General features: G+C 48.3%; 1 protein-coding gene across 2 annotated transcripts in view; it reads left to right on the top strand.

Moving 5' to 3' along the window:
* Window positions 1-19,168, top strand: part of TLK2 (tousled like kinase 2) — a 1,405,344-nt gene that overhangs the window by 551,230 nt on the left and 834,946 nt on the right. For both annotated transcript variants that reach the window (XM_086923830.1, XM_086923831.1), the window contains one exon: window positions 1,627-1,737. In XM_086923830.1, coding sequence (XP_086779956.1) covers window positions 1,627-1,737 — 111 coding nt within the window. The remainder of the gene's footprint in view (window positions 1-1,626; window positions 1,738-19,168) is intronic.

Raw genomic sequence — 19,168 nt, 5'->3', positions numbered from 1 at the left:
GTTGACGGGGAGCCAGTGCAAGTTTCTCAGGTGGGGGGTGATGTGGCCGTGGCGTGGTACGTCGAGGATCATTCGTGCCTAGGCGTTTTGGATGAGTTGTAGTCATTTGATGAGCTTGGTCGGGGCTCCCGCGTAGAGGGCGTTTCCATAGTCGAGTCTGCTGCTGATGAGGGCCTAAGTGACTGTCTATCTTGTATCTGTCGGGATCCATCTGTAGATATTGTGGAGCATACGAAGGGTGTTGAAGCAGGAGGAGGAGATAGCGTTGACTTGCTTGGTCATTGAGAGCGTTGAGTCGAGGATGATTCCCAGGTGGCGTGCATGGTCGGTGGGTGTCGGGGCTGCCCCCAGTGCCGTTGGCCACCAGGAGTTGTCCCAAGCTGAAGGGTTGGAGCCGAGGATGAGGACCTCCATCTTGTCCGAGTTCAGCTTCAGACAGCTGGTCTTCATCCAGTCGGCGACTGCCTTCATTCCTTCGTGGAGGTTGGCTTTGGCAGTGATGGGGTCCTTGGTGAGGGAGAGGATCAGCTGAGTGTCGTCGGCGTAGGAGATTATGTTGAGGTCGTGCTGTCGGGCTTCGTGTGCGAGCGGTGCCATGTAAATGTTGAACAGCGTCGGGCTGAGGCAGGATCCCTGGGGTATGCCGCAGATGATCTCGGGATGATTCCTTCGCTTTATGCCTGGCAGTTGAACAAAGATGTATGAAATCATATTGCAGTTTTCCACACCCAGTACTAGTTGGCCGGAGAATGTGCAGCATGTGAATCTGCAAAAAAACAAGCAACAGCCTGATACTTAAAGGTCAGTAATGCTTCCTTAGAATGCCTACTGACCCTAAAAGTATGCCTTAAGTGCTTTACTTCATTACCATGCAGAGTCAAGTGCCGAAAGGGAGTAACTTGGTCAATTACAGTGGAATACCAGTTGCTTTGCAGTTAGGTTTGTTCTTTTTGAGATGAACACATAACTGTCCATATTTGCCTCTAAACAATATAATACTCAGCCAAATAAAATATCAATAGACCACTTTAGTTCAGTCTCAATAATCCTAGAACTAAGAGCGTCCAGATTCTAAAAGAACTTGGGTAACATGCAGAAAGGGTGTGCATACAAAACCACGAAAGGGAGTACGGCCAGTAACTGCTGATATCTCCAGCACCCACAAGAAGATTGGGTCTCAGTTTGTTTGGGGTTCCCTTAAACTGAGATGTTGGGTCTGTTTGCTAGATGTTTCTGTGATCTTTTTAAGGAAAAACTATCCTGAGAAGTCTGCATTTAGACTCATTTTTGGAGGTCCTGTGCACCAAGTACTGCACTATCAGGAGGGGTGCTTAAGGTCATTATTGCTATGCACAGAAAAGATGCGTGTTAATTGAGGCACTCCCACCGATCTTGGTGATATTCCTGCAGGTACAATGACATGTGACTTCTTTGTGACTTGAAATTATACTTATTCATGTTTCAAAAATTCTGATATTTCCTGAGAAAGCTCTACCGAGCTAGTCCTTGTTTTACCACTTGCAATGCAGATGCTTTCTGTAGATAGAATTTATAAACAAAGCCTAAGGTTTAATAACTCCTATGAAGCACTTTGTGAACACATAAAAGTTTTTTTTCTTTGTTCAGATGAACTGTGATTTGAGGCGGCAGGTGGATGAACAGAAGAAAATGCTGGAAAAATACAAGGAACGGTTAAACCGCTGTGTGACAATGAGCAAGAAGCTTCTCATAGAAAAGGTAAGTGTTCTTTACCTGGTGAAGCTTTTGATTTGGAACGTTTATGGTCTGTAATCTGAGTAATTCCATATGGTCAGACATGGTCCCCAAGTTTTTTGTTTTTATTTGACCCTTATTTTGGACTTTTGCTGCAGTGTGATACTTTGTTGAACCAATACTTGGACCCCTTATGCTCTCTATTGACTGAAATGCCCATTCTCTCGGTGAGGAAGACTACCTTATCTCTGTGGAATAAAGGTATGACCGACTGGCCACCTGGTGGCAAATTTGCAAAATGGGTTTGTATGCTCCTAATTTGTGCATTGCCTGAGGGTGTACAGATTAGAGTGAATTGCCATACGGTACGATGACTATAATTAGGAAAGCATGACTGTTCACTTTTTTCACAATTTAGTAAAATGTGCAAGTATAATATTAATTTTCAATTTTTCCACGTTATATTTTTGGAAGTAGTTTGCAGCCAAATTGTGCAAAACTACTCCGGTTGCTGGAAAAAGTGTTTTTCAGTGATGTAAGTCAGAAGGCCTAGAGCCTTTTAAATCCTGCCTTTTCAATGTCCTGTGACTGACATTTTTGTTTAAGCAGCAGGGTCTGTCAGTGACTACGGTTAGGATCTATATGGATGCCCTGTTTGCCTCCAGTTGTCTCCCAGACCTCTCCATTTGTTATTGTCCAGTGGTATTTGAATCTTGTGTTAACTTTTTTGATGGCATCCCCAGCCAAGCCAATGCACAGTTGCCAGTTAAACTTTATACCTTGAATATAGTAAATACAGTTCTGTTGGTGACAATCATTTCAAGTCAACTGTCGAAGAACTTCAGACCATTTCTATTCCTCCGTTGTGTCCATCATACACTTGTATTATTACCATGTGTACATCATATTTTTATTATGTTCCTACTGTTGGCCTGCTCCTCCTTTTCCCTTTCACGCCCCCTCTTAGTCACCCTTAAATCTATTCGGCGATGCTGATTTCTGTTAATGGTTAATAGTAAGCTCTCGTTTTCACAACTCAATCAAGTTTGAAGTTATTATATTGGCAATGAGAGTCGGAATTCCAGCTGTTGCGATCTCATACTCAGAGGTTAGGTAAGGACCGTGGATCATGTTCATTTCCTTGCAGGCACTGTGGGGACAATACTGCTTTCCTGTGACAAACCCAGTTTCTGTAGGCACATCCCAGGATTTAACCGTGCCTTTTCTTAAGTGCCAGAGTCTGCATGCATTTGTGGCCCTCCCACTCTAGAAACAACCCATCCTTTGGCCCTCCGTCTCAACTTTGCTACCTCTCATAGACAACGCTACAGCAACCAAGTGCGGCATTTCAAGCCTTATTCCTTTTTAGGATGACGTTTTGAATCTCACTGTTTACTAATGGAAATATGCATTCCAGCAAAGTAGATAATACTTTTTAAGTGCTGTCTTAACGTTCTCATAAGCACCATAGATGACATGTATCTGCCTTACACAATGGTTCATGAAAATCACGTGTGAAAAATAATTCATTATATTTCCTTGCTACGGGTAATCATCAGTGAGGATTGTTGGCGCTGTTGAAACACACTTACTTATCGACCTGCAACATAATATGCAGCCATCCTCACTATTTGTTTTCTGTCCAAGCCAAATTGCTTTGCATAGCTCATGCTTATCATGCTGTTTGGCAGTTCAAACAAATGTCAACAGAATAAAGGGAAACCTCCATTGCGGTTGAAAAAAGACAAGGAGGAGTTTTTCCATCTTCCTTACCACAATTGATGCGCTGGAATGTGCATAATATTACATCCTCCCTACATAGTCAAAATTACAGTGAAGAATTTGAGGACACAGTGTTAAGGCTAGTAGAATGATTCAAAGTTGCTGTCGGCAAAACACTTGAAAGGTATAATTTCTATACAGGGTGTCAAATACAAAATGAAAGTTTTGATAAGTTCTCAATGGCTTTGAAGATACTTTCATGTTCATGCAATTTTGGTGTCACATCTGATGAGAATCTTAGAAACCAGCTAATGGTTAATACAAACTGCTGACTCATCCAAAAACATTTTTGGATTATGGGAGGCACAACATTAATAGACAAGGTGGTAAAGTCTTCCAAAGTAATGGATCAAACCACGTCATGGGTTGAAGTCAATGAGGAAGGAAAAGTAGTGAAGTATGTTTCACTAGCAGTAAACCACACAAAGGAAACTTGGACAAACAAAGAAAATGAGTCAAACTATATCTGCTACATGTGTGGCTGTGATTCACATGTAACGTATTACAAAATATGTCCAGCCTGTGAAAAAAGACAGTGCGTCTCTGTAAGCAACACGGTCAGTTGCCAGAATGTACAGATAAAGGAACAAAAGAGTGCAAGTGGCTTAGGCTTCGCATTAGAACACAACTGACAAGACCATGGACAAAGAAGAAACTTTAGACAGCAAAATGATGGTGCAAGAGAATGGCGAACAAGTCCACAGTAAACCTTCCAAGCCACCAGTGAACACTCTGAAAGTGATGGGAGTTAACATAATGTTCATAGCACGCTGATCTGTAGCCAGTGCTGGATAAGAGCGATTATGCTACTTTAGACGTTCTTCCTTATGTGTATTTGCAACCTTTCTCATGCTCTCTCTCACCTCCCTTTCTTCTTTCTCCCTGTGTGCTACTTGATGCCGTTCCCTGAAAGGTGATGGAACTCTGTGATCTTGTATCAGCTGAGCAGATATGTCTGTTTTGTTCTAGGTACGGAAAAATACTGCTGCCGGGTTAGGGGGGCTTTCTTTTCCATGCTCAGTGATCGGCCATGTTTTTGGGTCCTAGGTTTAGGCTGTTGGTCCTTGCAACATTGATCAAGATGGATATGCAGTATAAGTTATTGTTTATGTACTGCCTATCTGGGGTGGGGGGAGTTGGGGTTGGGGGTTGTTGCATTGCTCGATGCTCCTACCATTTATGTAGTGCGAGTTATTGGTTGCGGTGTATATGAGCAGTTGAGTTCTACCTGCCAGTCAACTGGGATGTATCTTAATGGCAGCTGGCTGGGGAGGCGACTGAGGTCATAACCACAGAAGTTATTACATTTCTGCATGGCTAAATGTACAAGTATCTTAACTTGGAATGTTAGGTGCTTGAAAGGCTTTTCTAAGAGGTATTGGCTTCTTCCGGTGCCTCTTACTGAGGGATGAATCCCAAACGGTTGGGAAGAAATGAAGGGTCAGTTGTTCTCAGCTACATATTCATCTTATGCCCGGTGTAGCCATATGAATTGCACCTAGGAGTCCCATTCCAGCACCCATTTAGTAAGGCAGATATAGAGCGGACTTTATCTTCTGCTCCAGTGTACGCTGGTCAAGACATCATTCTCCTGAATATTTATGTGCCTAATATTGATGACAAGCATTTCTTCGACCGCATTCAGGAAGATAGCTTTGAGTCTCTGGTTATCTGGGCAGGGGATTACAACTGTGTCCTGGATGGGGATGGGATCCGTTATCCACCTAAGCAGGGCACCAAGCCGCTGATGACCTTATCCCTTGCGACAGTTATGATAGTTGGCGAGTCCTGCATCCAGAGGGTTGAAAGTATACCTTTCACTCCTTAACACTTAGGGTCACTTGGAGTGCATATTGGTGGCTAGGGTGGACTTTCAGAGATTACTATGGTTGTCTCATTTGGGGCGGTTCATCTCAGATCATGTACGGTTGTGCTTCAGCAGTAGTGGGGCGCCGATAACGCAGCTGGTGTTTGCTATCGGAACTCCTGGGGGACCCTGTGTGTCTGTATGAGCTGGCGACTTCCCTCGCTGACTATTTTGACACCAATTCGGGTTCGCAAGCTATAGAGCTATGGATTGGGAGGCTCTTAAGGCAGTCATGAAGAGGGGCCTGTATAGGGACCATTTGTGGTGTGCGCCGACAATTGGAGGCCGAGCTGGGGATGCAGGACCGCCGCTTGGGAGACCTCCACGGTTCTGAGGTAATCTCGCTGAAGGTGCGGCGGGGCCACTCCGTGCTCAACGAGTGGTGCAGAAAATCTACAACTCTCTGGATAAGTGCACGCTCCAAGGTAAGGGGGGGGGGGGCAATCCTGCGCTGGAGGAGTGGGACCCTGGGCGACTAGAATATTTGGGGGGCAGCTTTGGGGTCCCAGACTAGCACTGGATCTTGTACAGGACCTGGAGAGCAGTACCTCTGGTACCAAGGGCCTTGTGGTTAAAGAGGGTCCCTAAGGGTTGCAGCACAAATTGTGTCACCCTAAGAGACCCCTCTCTGTGCGCCATGCATATAGACACCGCATGAGATGTAAGACATCCCTCTAGCAGGCCTTAGCCGTAAGGTAGGGTGCACTATATCTCCTGTGAAGGCATATCTGCCTTAGCAGATAGGCCCCTGGAATACATTTGTAGATTCCTGGATATTCTAAGTGACCAGGGAAGCTATAGTAAGTACATGGGTTGGACTCTCATCATTGAGTTCCACAGCTCCATGATGGCTTCACTGAAATATGGGATGTTAGGTAGCAAACATCCCAGCGTAATAAACCTGCACTGATTCCAGTGTCAGATTTATTAAAAACTGCACACACAGGACCAATAAGACTGGTCCTCTGAAACCTACCAACCTTAGTGTAGTCATAGACTGGCCTGAGCTAGCCTGCTACCACCAGACAGTGTTCTGACCTCATGGGGAGAGTGCATGTGCACTCGGCCGAGAACAATGCTGTGCCAGGGTAGATGTGTTCACACTTTCCCCTATTCAGGAAGAGTCAACCGTGGCGGGGAGCTTCAAAGGCCTTGCCATCTTTGTAATGTGAACCCAGCCTCTACTGTTAGAGGCTGCAGGCCCCCTTCCTGACCTCACCCTATTTTTGGTGGAAGGGCAGGTGGGAAAACGTAGAAAGAATAAGTAGTGTCCCCCTCCTTTGCCAACTTCACCTATCAGGTGCTGGGGGCGAGGTGAAGTACACTTAAAGCGCCCACCATCCTGAAGATGGTGGTACTTATCCAATCGGGGATTTGCCCACCTCCCATGTGGGGTGAGCATTTAGAGTGTGTAGTCACCCTTAAGGTCAGTAGCCCAGGGCGAGGTGAAGTACACTTAAAGCGCCCATCATCCTGAAGATGGTGGTACTTATCCAATCGGGGATTTGCCCACCTCCCATGTGGGGTGAGCATTTAGAGTGTGTAGTCACCCTTAAGGTCAGTAGCCCATTGGCTACTACCCGGCACTCTCTTTAAATGCCCCTACATGTAGTATTTAGGCACCCCGAGCTCTGAACTTCAGTTCATGACAGCCCAAGAAGAGCCAGACACCACAGAGCCGCACCAACAGAGAAGACTACAGAGAACCACTGACTTGACCCTAGCCCTCCTGTTCTGGTTTCAGCCCTCAACGATATTTGACCAAAAGACAACTCATCCTGTAGCCCGTGACCTCCAGAAGCTTGGGAGGACAGCGGATCTGTTCACAAAGCAACCATCTTTAACACCTTGACTGCTTTGAGTTATCCTCTGTGCTGAATGTCAATGGAAACGGGTGTGGTCATGATGAGCTCAGCTCGTCATGAGTGCAGCTCAACTTTGCCTCATGACCAGCTGAGCTCGTCATATGCATGGAAGTGGGTTAAAGTAAAGACTGTGGGACCTGAAGAACCGTAATGCTTGCCCCCGGTTCCACCTCTGCACCAGACACCTCTGACCTTATTCCAACTGGCCCACTGGTTCCAGCAAGGTTCTCCTGCGTGCCAGAGCCCACTGTGAGTTGACCTGTCCCAGACTCCTTGAAGTCACCTGCAGCCTTTGCATTGAGACCCCCCTAACCGTGACCTGCTCCGGAAAGCCATTTCTGACACCAAAAGGCACCCCTTCACCCGTCCGTCCTGGGCCTTGGTGAAGAGCACAAGCATCCCCGGGCATCTCAACTTATCTCTTCAGCTGTTGGTTTACAGTGTTGCCACCCTGCACCCGGCTGCCCCTGTATAGCTGATAGTGTAGTGTTGGGGCTGCCTTGGGCCCCTGCCCAGTATTGGACTTAACTTCCAGAGACTGGTACCCCAAGCCCCTACTACTAACCAGTAAGCATCCTCTGTCCAATTGTCTCTGTCCCCTCTGATTTGTATTGGTCGCCCGATGTCGAACTTGCACCCTGCATCCGGACACCCCTGTAACACTGGTGTACTACTGATGCTGAACTGAAGCTTGCATAATACTGACTCAACGAATGGTCTAGTAAGACAATGTTTTAAAAAAAAAACAAAAAACTTTATTGTGCATTTAAATACAATTACACTCACGGGCCTACAACCACAGGGGCCGGCCACTAACAAAAGTAGATGCAGTCAGTGTATACTACAGTTCCGTCACCGACATCCTAGAGGTCCGGCAGCAATACAGGATAAGATTTGTAGCAACACAGGATTGGAACCAAGATAAAATAGTATTTTGTTTTTTTATAAAAGAACAAAAAGAAAAAGAAAAAACTAACAAGTCTCAAGGCCTAAGACATTGTATATGAGGTTGTGCCCGTGCTGGGGGGGAACCCTCAAATGAAAGATGAACAAATTAATAGGTGGTGGAGGTGGTCAGGTGGGGCCAGTGGGGAAGTCAGAAATTAGGGACAGAAGTAGACTAAACATGGAATGTCGGATCAGGGAGAGAAGGAGATGCCTGAATTGTCCTCGAACGGGGGTGTACCTATGTTCCCTCGATAGGCGTTCCACTGGCTCCAGATTCTAGTCCACGCACCAGGTTTGCCCCTAGCCGAATACACAGTCTTCTCTCTAAACATACACCAATCCATATTCTCCTTCCATACTGACACGGTGGGCGGCTGTCGGGAACCCCACAACTCTCTTTGCGATCATGTTCCCAAGGGCCGCCCACCGAGTCTGGGCGATGTTGTAATCATTCGGCTCCCACACATTCAACAGACATCGCCAGGCCTCAGGCAGCAGAGCAACCCCAGTGACACACTTCATCACAGCATGCACTCTATTCCAAAACGCGGCCACCTCTTGACATTACCAAATGATGTGGAGGAAAGTAGCACTCAACCCACAGCCACGCTTACATAACCCATCCGCAGAAAAACCCATGGAGACCAGACGAGGACCAGTGACATACACACGGTGAAGAATCTTAAGCTGGACGAGACGGAGACGGGCGGGAATGGCCACCTCCTTAGGTGAAGACAATGCAGACTGCCAGTCTTCATCATCTAGTTCCAGCCCGTCCCCGGTCCAAGCCTCCCTGAGACACACGAGGAGATCTGCCCGTTTGTTGATGAACTTCTTATATATTAGTGAAATCGTACTATCAGGCAGATGACCATCAAGTACACAGTCTTCCAGCGGGGAGGACTCAAGGATATTGGCATCGGCGGCAAAGACCTAGGTCAAGCCATGACGAACCTGAGCATATCTAAAAAAAACTCCCTGTCACTCAGCTCATATTCATTCTGCAATGTCTCAAAAGTCTTAACAGCACCCTTAGCCCAAAGGTCACCCACTCTGCTAATACCAATCATATCCCATTTCTCAAAACCTTTCGTTGTCCAGAAGCATCCCAGTCTATCTGACACATACAAAGGAGTCGCACGTGTCAATCGATCCTTCCAACCCAGGGCAGCATTTGCATCACACCAGACTCGCACGGCAATCTTAGTAGGACCTGTTAGATTTCTCCCTGCTACCTTAGAGTATAGTGCCCTGTTGTAATTCCCACCCGGCAACTGATACTTGTCCATCTCAAATGCCGGGTTTGGGCTGGGTGCATACATTGCATGATTAATCGCGCTCAACTGAGAGGCCCAATAGTACCGCCTGATGTCCGGGAGCGCCATGCCCCCGTCATACCAGGGGAGGGTTAGCTTAGCGAGAGCCATTCTTGCACGTCCGTCCCAGATAAGCCGCCTCTGTAAGCTTTCGGGGGAGCAAATTGCGTTCATAGCGAACAACAGGGTATCCCCAAATATTTGAATCCTGTCTGCGAAATCTGGATGGGAAATCTACGCGGCAAGGGGGGCAGACCACCCGAAATTACATAGACACAGTATTTAGTCCAATTGATAACTAGACCTGAGTTCTTGCCAAACGAGGTGAGAACATCGAACAAGACGTTAACCGATTTTCGGGGGGAGGTAAGGTATAATAGGATATCGTCAGCATAAAGCGAGATCCGGTCTTCAAATTCGGGAGTCCACTGAATACCTTTTATCAAAGGCTCCCATCGGAGCCAGGCTGCGAGGGGCTCTAAGGCAAGCGCAAAAAGCAGGGGTGACAACGGGCACCCCTGTCTCGTACCCCTTCCAAGAGTGAAGGAATTGGATACTCGGCCATTAACAACCACCTGAGCCAGCGGTTCCTCGTATAGAAGTTTCACCCACCCGATAAACTCCGAACCGAAACCAAATTTCGCGAGGGCGGCCCAGAGATAAGGCCATTCTATAGTATCAAAGGCCATCGTGGCGTCCAAGGAAGCCAAGATGGCCGGTTCTTGAAGAGACCCCGCCCTTGCGAGAACACCATGCAAACGCCGCAAGTTGAGTGCGGTGTTGCGATGCGGGATAAAACCAGATTGGTCCGGATGAATCAGGTCACCAATCACCGCAATCAACCGGTTAGCCAGAACCTTAGCCAGGACTTTAGGTTCAGTGTTCAACAGGGAGATGGGCCTGTACGAGGAGCAACGATCCCGAGGCTTGCCCTCCTTAGGAATTACCACAATTGTAGCTAAATGCTGATCACAAGGGAGGGCGCCAAGGTCTCGTGACTCCAGGAACATATATCGGAGATACGGTGCGACTTTATCGGGCGCAATTTGTATAATTCGATGGGTAGACCGTTCGGGCCATGGCCTTGCCGGAGCGAACGGAACGAATGGCGATCACAATCTCATCCGCAGACAAAGGAACATCCATTAGGTCTCGGTCAACCTCCGATAGGCATGGCAGCGCAATATCGCGTAGCAACAAATGAGTCTTCCTCATCTCTATCAGAGACCGGGGAATACTCTGTACGAAAGTAGTCCGCAAAACACTCCATAATCTCGCCCGGATCAGTCACACACTCTCCATTCAAAGTCTGAATCACGGGGACCACACGATTCGCCCTTTCTTTCTTGTCTAGCCACGCAATCAATTTAACCGCTTGAACGTGCCTGTAGCATTATTTTATTGTTTGCATTAGCATTATCTCATTATTTAGACGTGCCTGCTTGTTTGCTCGACTGTGCCTGCATTGCATCATTCATTCAGATTGCCTGTGTTGCTTAGCCCGCATTGCCGCATCGTTGGTCTATTTATTGCTAATAACTTAATCACTTCCCCCAACCCGGTCTGCACTCGCGTTTTAGCCGCCATTATCAGTGTTGTTGTTTTGCCCGGAGCCCGCCCCCTCCACCACGCACCCGCCTCCCAGCTGCTCCTCCCTCGCCCCTCCCCATCCTATATCCATATATGTCAGATGCATTGTCGCGCAGCGTCCACGCTCAGCGGTCGCGCCCCATGCGCGCGCGGAGGTGCGCCAAAGGTAAGCCCGTCTACGCCCGTCCGCGCCTGGACCGCGCCCAGCGCCAGACCCCCTGGCCCCCGTCCCACCCACCCCTCCCGCATTACATACGACGCCTCCACCCTCTTAGCCCTAAACCCTGGTCGACTCCCCAACTGCGCCCAAGCCGCTCCTGGACACACCCATGGACCCTTCACATGCAACTCCTGCAAGTATGATGGCACCAAGACCAACTCCTCATCCACTAACACCAAACCGAGATCTGACACCAACCACCTAAAATGCATCCTCCTCAACACCCGCTCGGTCCACAGACACGCCATCGACCTTTGGAATCTACTAGACACCATCTCTCCGGACGTCGCCTTCCTAACAGAAACATGGATGAACGCCTCCTCAGCCCCAGACATCACCATTGCCATCCCGGAAGGCTACAAGATCATCCGAAAAGACCGCACCCACTAAACAGGAGGAGGCATCGCCATCGTCCATAAGAATTCCATCCGCATCTCAACCAGCTCAGACGTCAACCTCGCTAGCGCCGAACACCTTCACTTCCAGATCCACACCGACCCCAATTCCACACTCAGAGGCACCCTCCTCTACAGGCCACCAGGACCCCGTGCAAAATTCAGTGAAGACATCACTGACTTTATCACCCCACACGCCCTCCCCTCCGAGGACTACATTCTATTGGGAGACCTCAATTTTCACCTGGAAAAGAGCAACGACAGCAACGCCACCACCCTTCTGGACAATCTCGCCAACCTCGGACTCAAACAACTTGTTAATACCCCCACTCACTACACAGGTCACACACCCGACCCGATCTTCACCTCCAGCAAACATATCTCCTTCAGTCACACCACAGTTCTCCATTGGACGGACCACAGCTGCGTTCACTTTGTCTACAAAAAGACCACAACACACAACCATCCTCAACCTACTCTGCGAAGAAACTGGAACAAAATCACCATCGACCAGATCTCCTCATCGCTTCTTCAAAACCCCCCTGCCCACTCATCGAACCCCAACCAAGCAGCCATTAACCTCACTCTATGGCTAACCAACAGCGCAGACAACCTAGCACATTTGAAAAAACGTCAAACCAAACTAGGCAGCAAAAACGCCCCCTGGTTCAACGATGATCTTAAGAAATCCAAGAAACTCTGTCGCTCCCTTGAGAAGGCCTGGAAAAAAGACCCAAACACCAGCACCAGGTACGCCTTCAAAAACGCCACCCGCATACACCACCAACTGATCCGGACTGCCAAGAAAGCCGCATTCAAAGACCGACTAGACAACAACGCCCACAACAGCAAGGAATTATTCAACATCGTCAGAGTTTACCAACCCTACTGCCAACTCCCAACGACATCACTCCCTCTCAAACCCTTTGCGACTCCCTAGCTTCGTTCTTCCACGACAAAATCGCAGACATCCACAACAGCTTCGACAACCAACCCGGAGACCAACCCACCCAACCTTCTGCCGTACCTTCACCCCCCTTGAACATCCTTAATGACTGGAACCCAATCTCCACTGAGGACACCATCCGCCTGATGAACTCCATGCACTCAGGATCCCCAACAGACCCATGCCCTCACCACATCTTCAACAAAGCAGACTCCATCATAGCACCACACCTCCGAGACGTCATCAACTGCTCCCTCAACTCCGCCACCTTCCCGGAAAGCTGGAAACACGCCGAACTCAGCGCCCTTCTGAAAAAACCCACAGCTGACCCCACCGAACTCAAAAACTACCGCCCCATCTCGCTCCTTCCATTCCCGGCCAAAGTCATCGAGAAAGCTGTCAACAACCAGCTCGCCGCCTTCCTCGAAACCAACAAATCACTCGACTCCTCACAGTCTGACTTCCGAGCCAAACACAGCACTGAGACCGCACTCATCGCAGCAACAGACGACATTCGAACTCTACTGGACAATGGAGACACAGTCGCCCTCATCCTCCTCGACCTCTCCGCAGCCTTCGACACAGTCTGTCATAGCACCCTGTTACAACGCCTCAGAAACATCGGAATCCAAGGAAAAGCACTGGAATGGATCACCTCGTTCCTTACCGGAAGAACTCAGAGAGTCCGCCTCCCACCGTTCAAGTCAGAAGCCACCGAAGTCATTTGCGGCGTGCCACAAGGATCTTCACTCAGCCCCACCCTCTTCAACGTATACATGAGCCCCCTCGCGGCCATCGCACGCCATCACAACCTCAACATCATCTCCTATGCTGATGACACTCAACTGATCCTCTCACTCACCAAAGACACTAACACCGCCAAAACCAACCTACATGAAGGAATGAAAGAAGTAGCCGAGTGGATGAAGCACAGCCGTCTGAAACTGAATTCAGACAAAACAGAAGTCCTTATCTTAGGTACCTCCCCCTCCGCCTGGGACGACTCTTGGTGGCCAGTAGCCCTTGGAAAAGCACCCATTCCGACGGACCACGCACGGAACCTGGGGCGTCATCCTGGACTCCTCACTCTCGATGACCAGACAAGTCAACGCCGTTTCATCATCTTACTTCAACATTCTTCGCATGCTCAAAACAACATTTCGCTGGATCCCCACCGAAACTAGAAAAACAGTCACCTACGCTCTGGTTACAAGCCGCCTGGACTATGGAAACCCTCTATACGCCGGTACCACCGCAAAACTTTAGAAAAAACTCCAACGCCTCCAGAACGCATCAGCCAGACTCATACTAGACATCCCGCGTAAAGACCACATTTCTGGTCACCTGAAAAACCCCCACTGGCTCCCCGTCAATAAGAGGATAACATTCCGCCTCCTAACCCACGCACACAAAGCACTTTACGAAATTGGACCCGAATGCCTCAACACACGACTTTCCTTCTACACCCCCTCCCGCCAGCTACGCTCTTCCAACCAAGCCCTTGCTGCTGTACCTCACATCAACAAATCCACCATGGGAGGAAAATCCTTCTCCTACCTGGCTGCTAAAACCTGTAACTCACTTCCCATTCACCTTCGCCTCACTCAGAACCACCTAGCATTCAGAAAGCAACTTAAAACCTGGATATGCAACATGTAATTCCCCACCCTTCTTCAAGCGCCTTGAGACCCTCTGGGTATGTAGCGCGCTATATAAATTAATTGACTTGACTTGACCCGCCTTGTCCGCGACATCGTACAGTCTGCCCTGCTCCTCCCTGTGCATTGTTTTGGCAGCATCTGTGACAAAGGACCTATAGTCCAGCTGCTTCAAACCAAGGGCGTGGAGTCTATCCTGGGTAACGCCTGATTCCAAGTCATTCTCCAGTTCGACTATTTCTGCCTCAAGACGCACAACCTCTTGATTCTTAGTTTTCTTGGCTTCAGAAATCAAGGATAAGGCCTGCCCACGAATGACAGTCTTGAAGGCTTCCCATAGTGACACAGATGAGGACACAGACCCCTCATTTTCAAGGAAGTAGTGATCTAGGGACTTTATCAAACTGGCACGGGTCTTGGGATTATGCAAGTACCAGGGGTTTATAGGAGCGACTCGCCCCGCACTACTCACTCCAGCATCCATACAAAGCCATAATGGGGAATGGTCTGAAATACCCCGGGCAAGGTGTCTGATCTCTCTAACAAAGGGGGACTGGGCAGCAGGCATGAGAACGTAATAGTCTGGAAAGACTTCCATGGGCCCCAGAGTGAAAGGTGTATTGTCTCTGCGTTGGATGCATCAACCTTCAGCAGTCTACCAAACCAAAAGTTTCCAAAAATCCACCAAGCCATGACTCGGACTTAGAAAGATCCCTGGGGGTGGCGGTCTACAGTACCAGAAACAACAGAATTAAAATCCCCACCCATAACCAGAGTACCATCAGGGAGTCCCAGCATCACTCGCCCAATATCTGAGAAAGTGGAGGTCTGGAGACCCGGCGGAACGTACACAGTGAGCAACTAAACAATCCTACCCTCCCATCTACCAGTGAGGGCGGCGTAGCGCCCCCTGTCATCACGGATTACATCTATCTCCAGGGGGAGAGAGGACCGAACAAGAATGCCCACCCCCCTAGAGCCAGTGGTGAACCCAGAGGGTGCAACAAGACGATAACCCCACCTATTCATGGCATGGCACATGTTTCCCACCAGATGTGTCTCCTGTAAAAGAACCACATCGGGGGATTGGCGACTCAAGAATTGCAGCACCGCTCCCCGTTTTATTGTATCACCCAACCCATTGACATTCCAAGATCTTATTCTCAACCCACTACCCCCATCCCAACAAGTGATGCAGAACTCACCCCACAAAGAGCACAACATTCGAACCATGGAGAAAAACAATACGTTGCCTTGAAAAAGCAAACTCACAAACACCCTCACCCACCCCCAAACCAACTCCCGTTACAACTCCCCCCCCCCCCTCCCTGCACCCCTGCATTAGACTAAAAAGCCACTCCAACTTGCAGTGTGCCTGTCGCCCTACCATTACCCAATCTACAAAAAGACCCTGGAGGAGGAAAGAGACCCACCACCCTCGCCTCCCTCGGGCACACAACAATAAAATACAACAATAATGAAATTATAGAACCCAGCTGCGCAAAGTCAAATGTTCGGAAATCAGAGACCGAGTCGTCACTTCTGTTCTTGCTCACCACCCTCGGCACCACCAGGGCGCTCAGTTCGGCCGTTCCGGGAAGGCAGAGAATCCAGCCAGTCACTCAAATTCTCTGGTCGGTCAAAGAAAAATGTCCGGTCCTCGTACTCCACACAAAGTCTGGTAGGAAACAGCATCGCGTATTTCAGGCCCAAGTCTCGAAGTCTGCGCTTCACACCCTGAAAACCCATCCTTTGCCTCTTGACGAGATGAGTGAAGTCCGGGTAAAAGTTGACGGTAGCGTTTTCGAATTTTACTGGGCCGCTCACCCTCGAAGCCTGCAGGATAGCATCCCGGTCTCTGAAGTGAAAGAGCTTGGCAATGATAGGCCTTGGAGGGGCGCCCGGTTTCGGCTTTCCACCCGGAACGCAATGGGCACGCTCCACTGCAAAGGACTTGCTCAGTCCTGTAGGGGCAAGATGGTTCAGGACGAGGTCCTTCACCAGGAGGTCCATCGAAGGATTCTCTGGGTTTTCCGAAACACCTATGACGCGGATGTTGTTGCATTTTGCCCTATTCTCAAAATCCTCTAGCCGATGAGACATTAGATCGTTGGTTGATTTCAGATTGCCGATTTCGGTTTGAAGTTCGACACATCGGCTGTAAGGCTAGAAGTCTTCAAATCCAACTATTTCACCTTCTCGTTAGTTTTAGACAGATCGGCTCTGATCAAGGTGACATCGATAGCAACTGTGTCGATTTTATGAGCTAGAGCCTCATACTGCTGGCCGATGGTCTCTTTCATGTTGGCAATGGCGCTCATGACGTCTTGAAGAGACAGATCAGTAGGCGCAGCGGAATCTTCCTTGGCGTTCTCCGGGGTACGGCTGGCGCCACCAGGGGACCCTTTAGATTGAGTATACCGATCCATGATATTGGTTTGGACCGGAATGGGCGCCTTTGTTTTCCGTTTCTCGGTGTCAGCCCTAGCCGCCATACTGGAAGATACGCCCCGGAGGGGCCCGTGAGATCTGGTGAAAATGGCCGCCTGCAGGCAAGTCACCAAAGTCTACAAAAGCAGGTCTGGTGATGACACGGTTCGACACAAGTACGTAGAGGATAGAAGGCACACACTGATAAGACAGAGCCTGGACGGATCTCCGACAGAATGGAACTTTCCCTCAGTCAGACAATGCCAGGACCCAACAGTGAAACCGAAAGTTGATGCACGGCTACTGGGGGAAGACCCCTCAGCCATTGTTGTTCAACTTCGTCCCGGCGTGCCAACTTGCAAAGTCCCCGGCTTACCGCAAGGTGGGCCTCAAAAGTTCGGATCAACGTAACTTCGGTTCCCAAAGTCCAAATCAAAATTTTCAAAGAGAATGGAGATCAGCTGAGGTTCATCTTCAATAACCCATCTGAAAAATCAGGATAGCTTCAGGATACATTGCGAAGAGCGGCGAGGGTCCCCGGAGTTCTGTGCTCACGCGGCCATCTCGGATGCTTGCCGACAATGTTATCAATATGTCTCTTAAATGTTTTCTTCCTCCCATAGGTTAAAATTGCAAAGTATTTCTATTGCAAAAAGTATTTTCCTGAGACAAAGTTCTGTGCTTCTACAAAATAGCAAGTATTATTTTGTCTTAATTAGTCTCGGATTTATTCATTGAGTGCCTTATTTATTACCACTGTTTGTACAACAAATGCTTAACACTGCCCTCTGGTAAGCCTAACTGCTCGCCCACACTACCACAAATGAGATCATTAGTATTATCTACTTTAGCCTCTGTAAAGCGTCTCGGGTCCACTGGACCTTTTGCACACTATACCTCTTTTTGGCATAGTATATAGAAAGCCAGCTTTCTACATTAGCCATGTTCTACTGCCTAGCATGCATTGATTGGTTCTTTGCCTGAGTTGTATTGCTTGACTTTCTTGGCTAATTCAATCAGGCCGCCCAGAGTATATTGCTTTGGTACTCGTTGATCAGCTAAAAATCTTATTGAAGATGTATCTAGCAAATAAAAGCTACTTATTTGTAAGGTTTTTTATTGCGCTTGCTAGACCCAGGGGTATTTGAGTGCTTTGCAGGAGCAGGCAGAATATACAGGAAACAACAGTTCTGGACAAATATAACTAAAGTTATAAGCCAAATCTCACCATAAAGATGTGAGAAGGCAGAAAAGTGAGTTAATGGAATGAATATATTTCAAAGATAAGATGGAAGTAAACGATTCGGGTCACACAATAAATACAATCCAGGAGAAAAACATTGTAGTGGTAGGGGACAGAGGGTAGGTGAGGAGGGGTCCATAACAAATAGACAAAGCACTTGGGAGAGTGTCAACAATCAGCAACCAACGCAGGAGTTAGAGAGGAAAGGGTAACAAGAGAGACCAGGGAGAGTTAAGGCCAGGAGAGTAAAGGGAGAAACAATAGGACAAACAGGCAAGCAGAGAGATAACCAATACAGGAGATAAAAGGAGTGCAGGATCAGAGAGGATTAAAGACTCCAGTATTTGCCGAGGAGGTGACATTGTGACATTTAAGGTCTCTTTTAAAGCTAATGTAGGAGGGGTTGCAGCGCAGGTCCCTCAGGAGGGCATCCCATATGCTCTGAGCATTACCTGAGAAGGAGCGTGTCTGGGTGGACGTGTGTTTTTTTAAGTAATGGGCGAGCAAGTAGTATAGTCGTGGAGCTTCTCATCAGCCTGGAGCAGCCCGCTTTTTTGAGTTTGTTCGTTAAGTAAGTCGGAGAGTGAGCGTGGAAGGCTTTGTGGGTGATAATGGCAGTCTTATAAATGTATCTTCCTTCAATGGGGAGCCAATTAAGTGATTTGAGGGCAGACGAGATGTGGTCATAACGTTTGTAGTCGGTAATGAGCCTAGCAGCCAAGTTGAGCACTGCTCTTACGGGGGTCCTGTTTGAGTTTAGGGGTTCCAGTGAGAATAGCCTTACCATAGTCAAGTTTGGAGAGGACTAGCGATTGGATGACCCATTTGAAGTCGTCTTGAGGGATTAAGGGTTTGATTTTCTTGAGGTGTCTGAGAGTGAATATTGCTCCTTTGGCGGTGTTATTTATAGGGTCAGGGATCCAGCCTTGGATGGGGAGACAGTTGTTTTTGGGGTAGAAAAGATCAATTTCCATTTTGTTAGTGTTCAGTTTAAGATTTACTTACCTTCAGTAATTATGTTTTAGGCATGTGAGCTGCAGATCACATGCCTTGCATACTCCTGCCATCTAGTGTTGGGTCCGGATGTTTGCAAGTTGTTTTTGTTACAAGTCGTCTTTTCTAGTCACGAGGCGTGGTGACTCTTCATTTCGGTGATGGTGTGCGTGGGCATCGACTCCATTGTTAAATAGTTTTT

This window comes from Lissotriton vulgaris, chromosome 5 (assembly GCF_964263255.1).
Source record: "Lissotriton vulgaris chromosome 5, aLisVul1.2, whole genome shotgun sequence".
Lineage (NCBI taxonomy): Eukaryota > Metazoa > Chordata > Amphibia > Caudata > Salamandridae > Lissotriton > Lissotriton vulgaris.
This window is presented reverse-complemented; position numbering and strand designations above follow the sequence as displayed.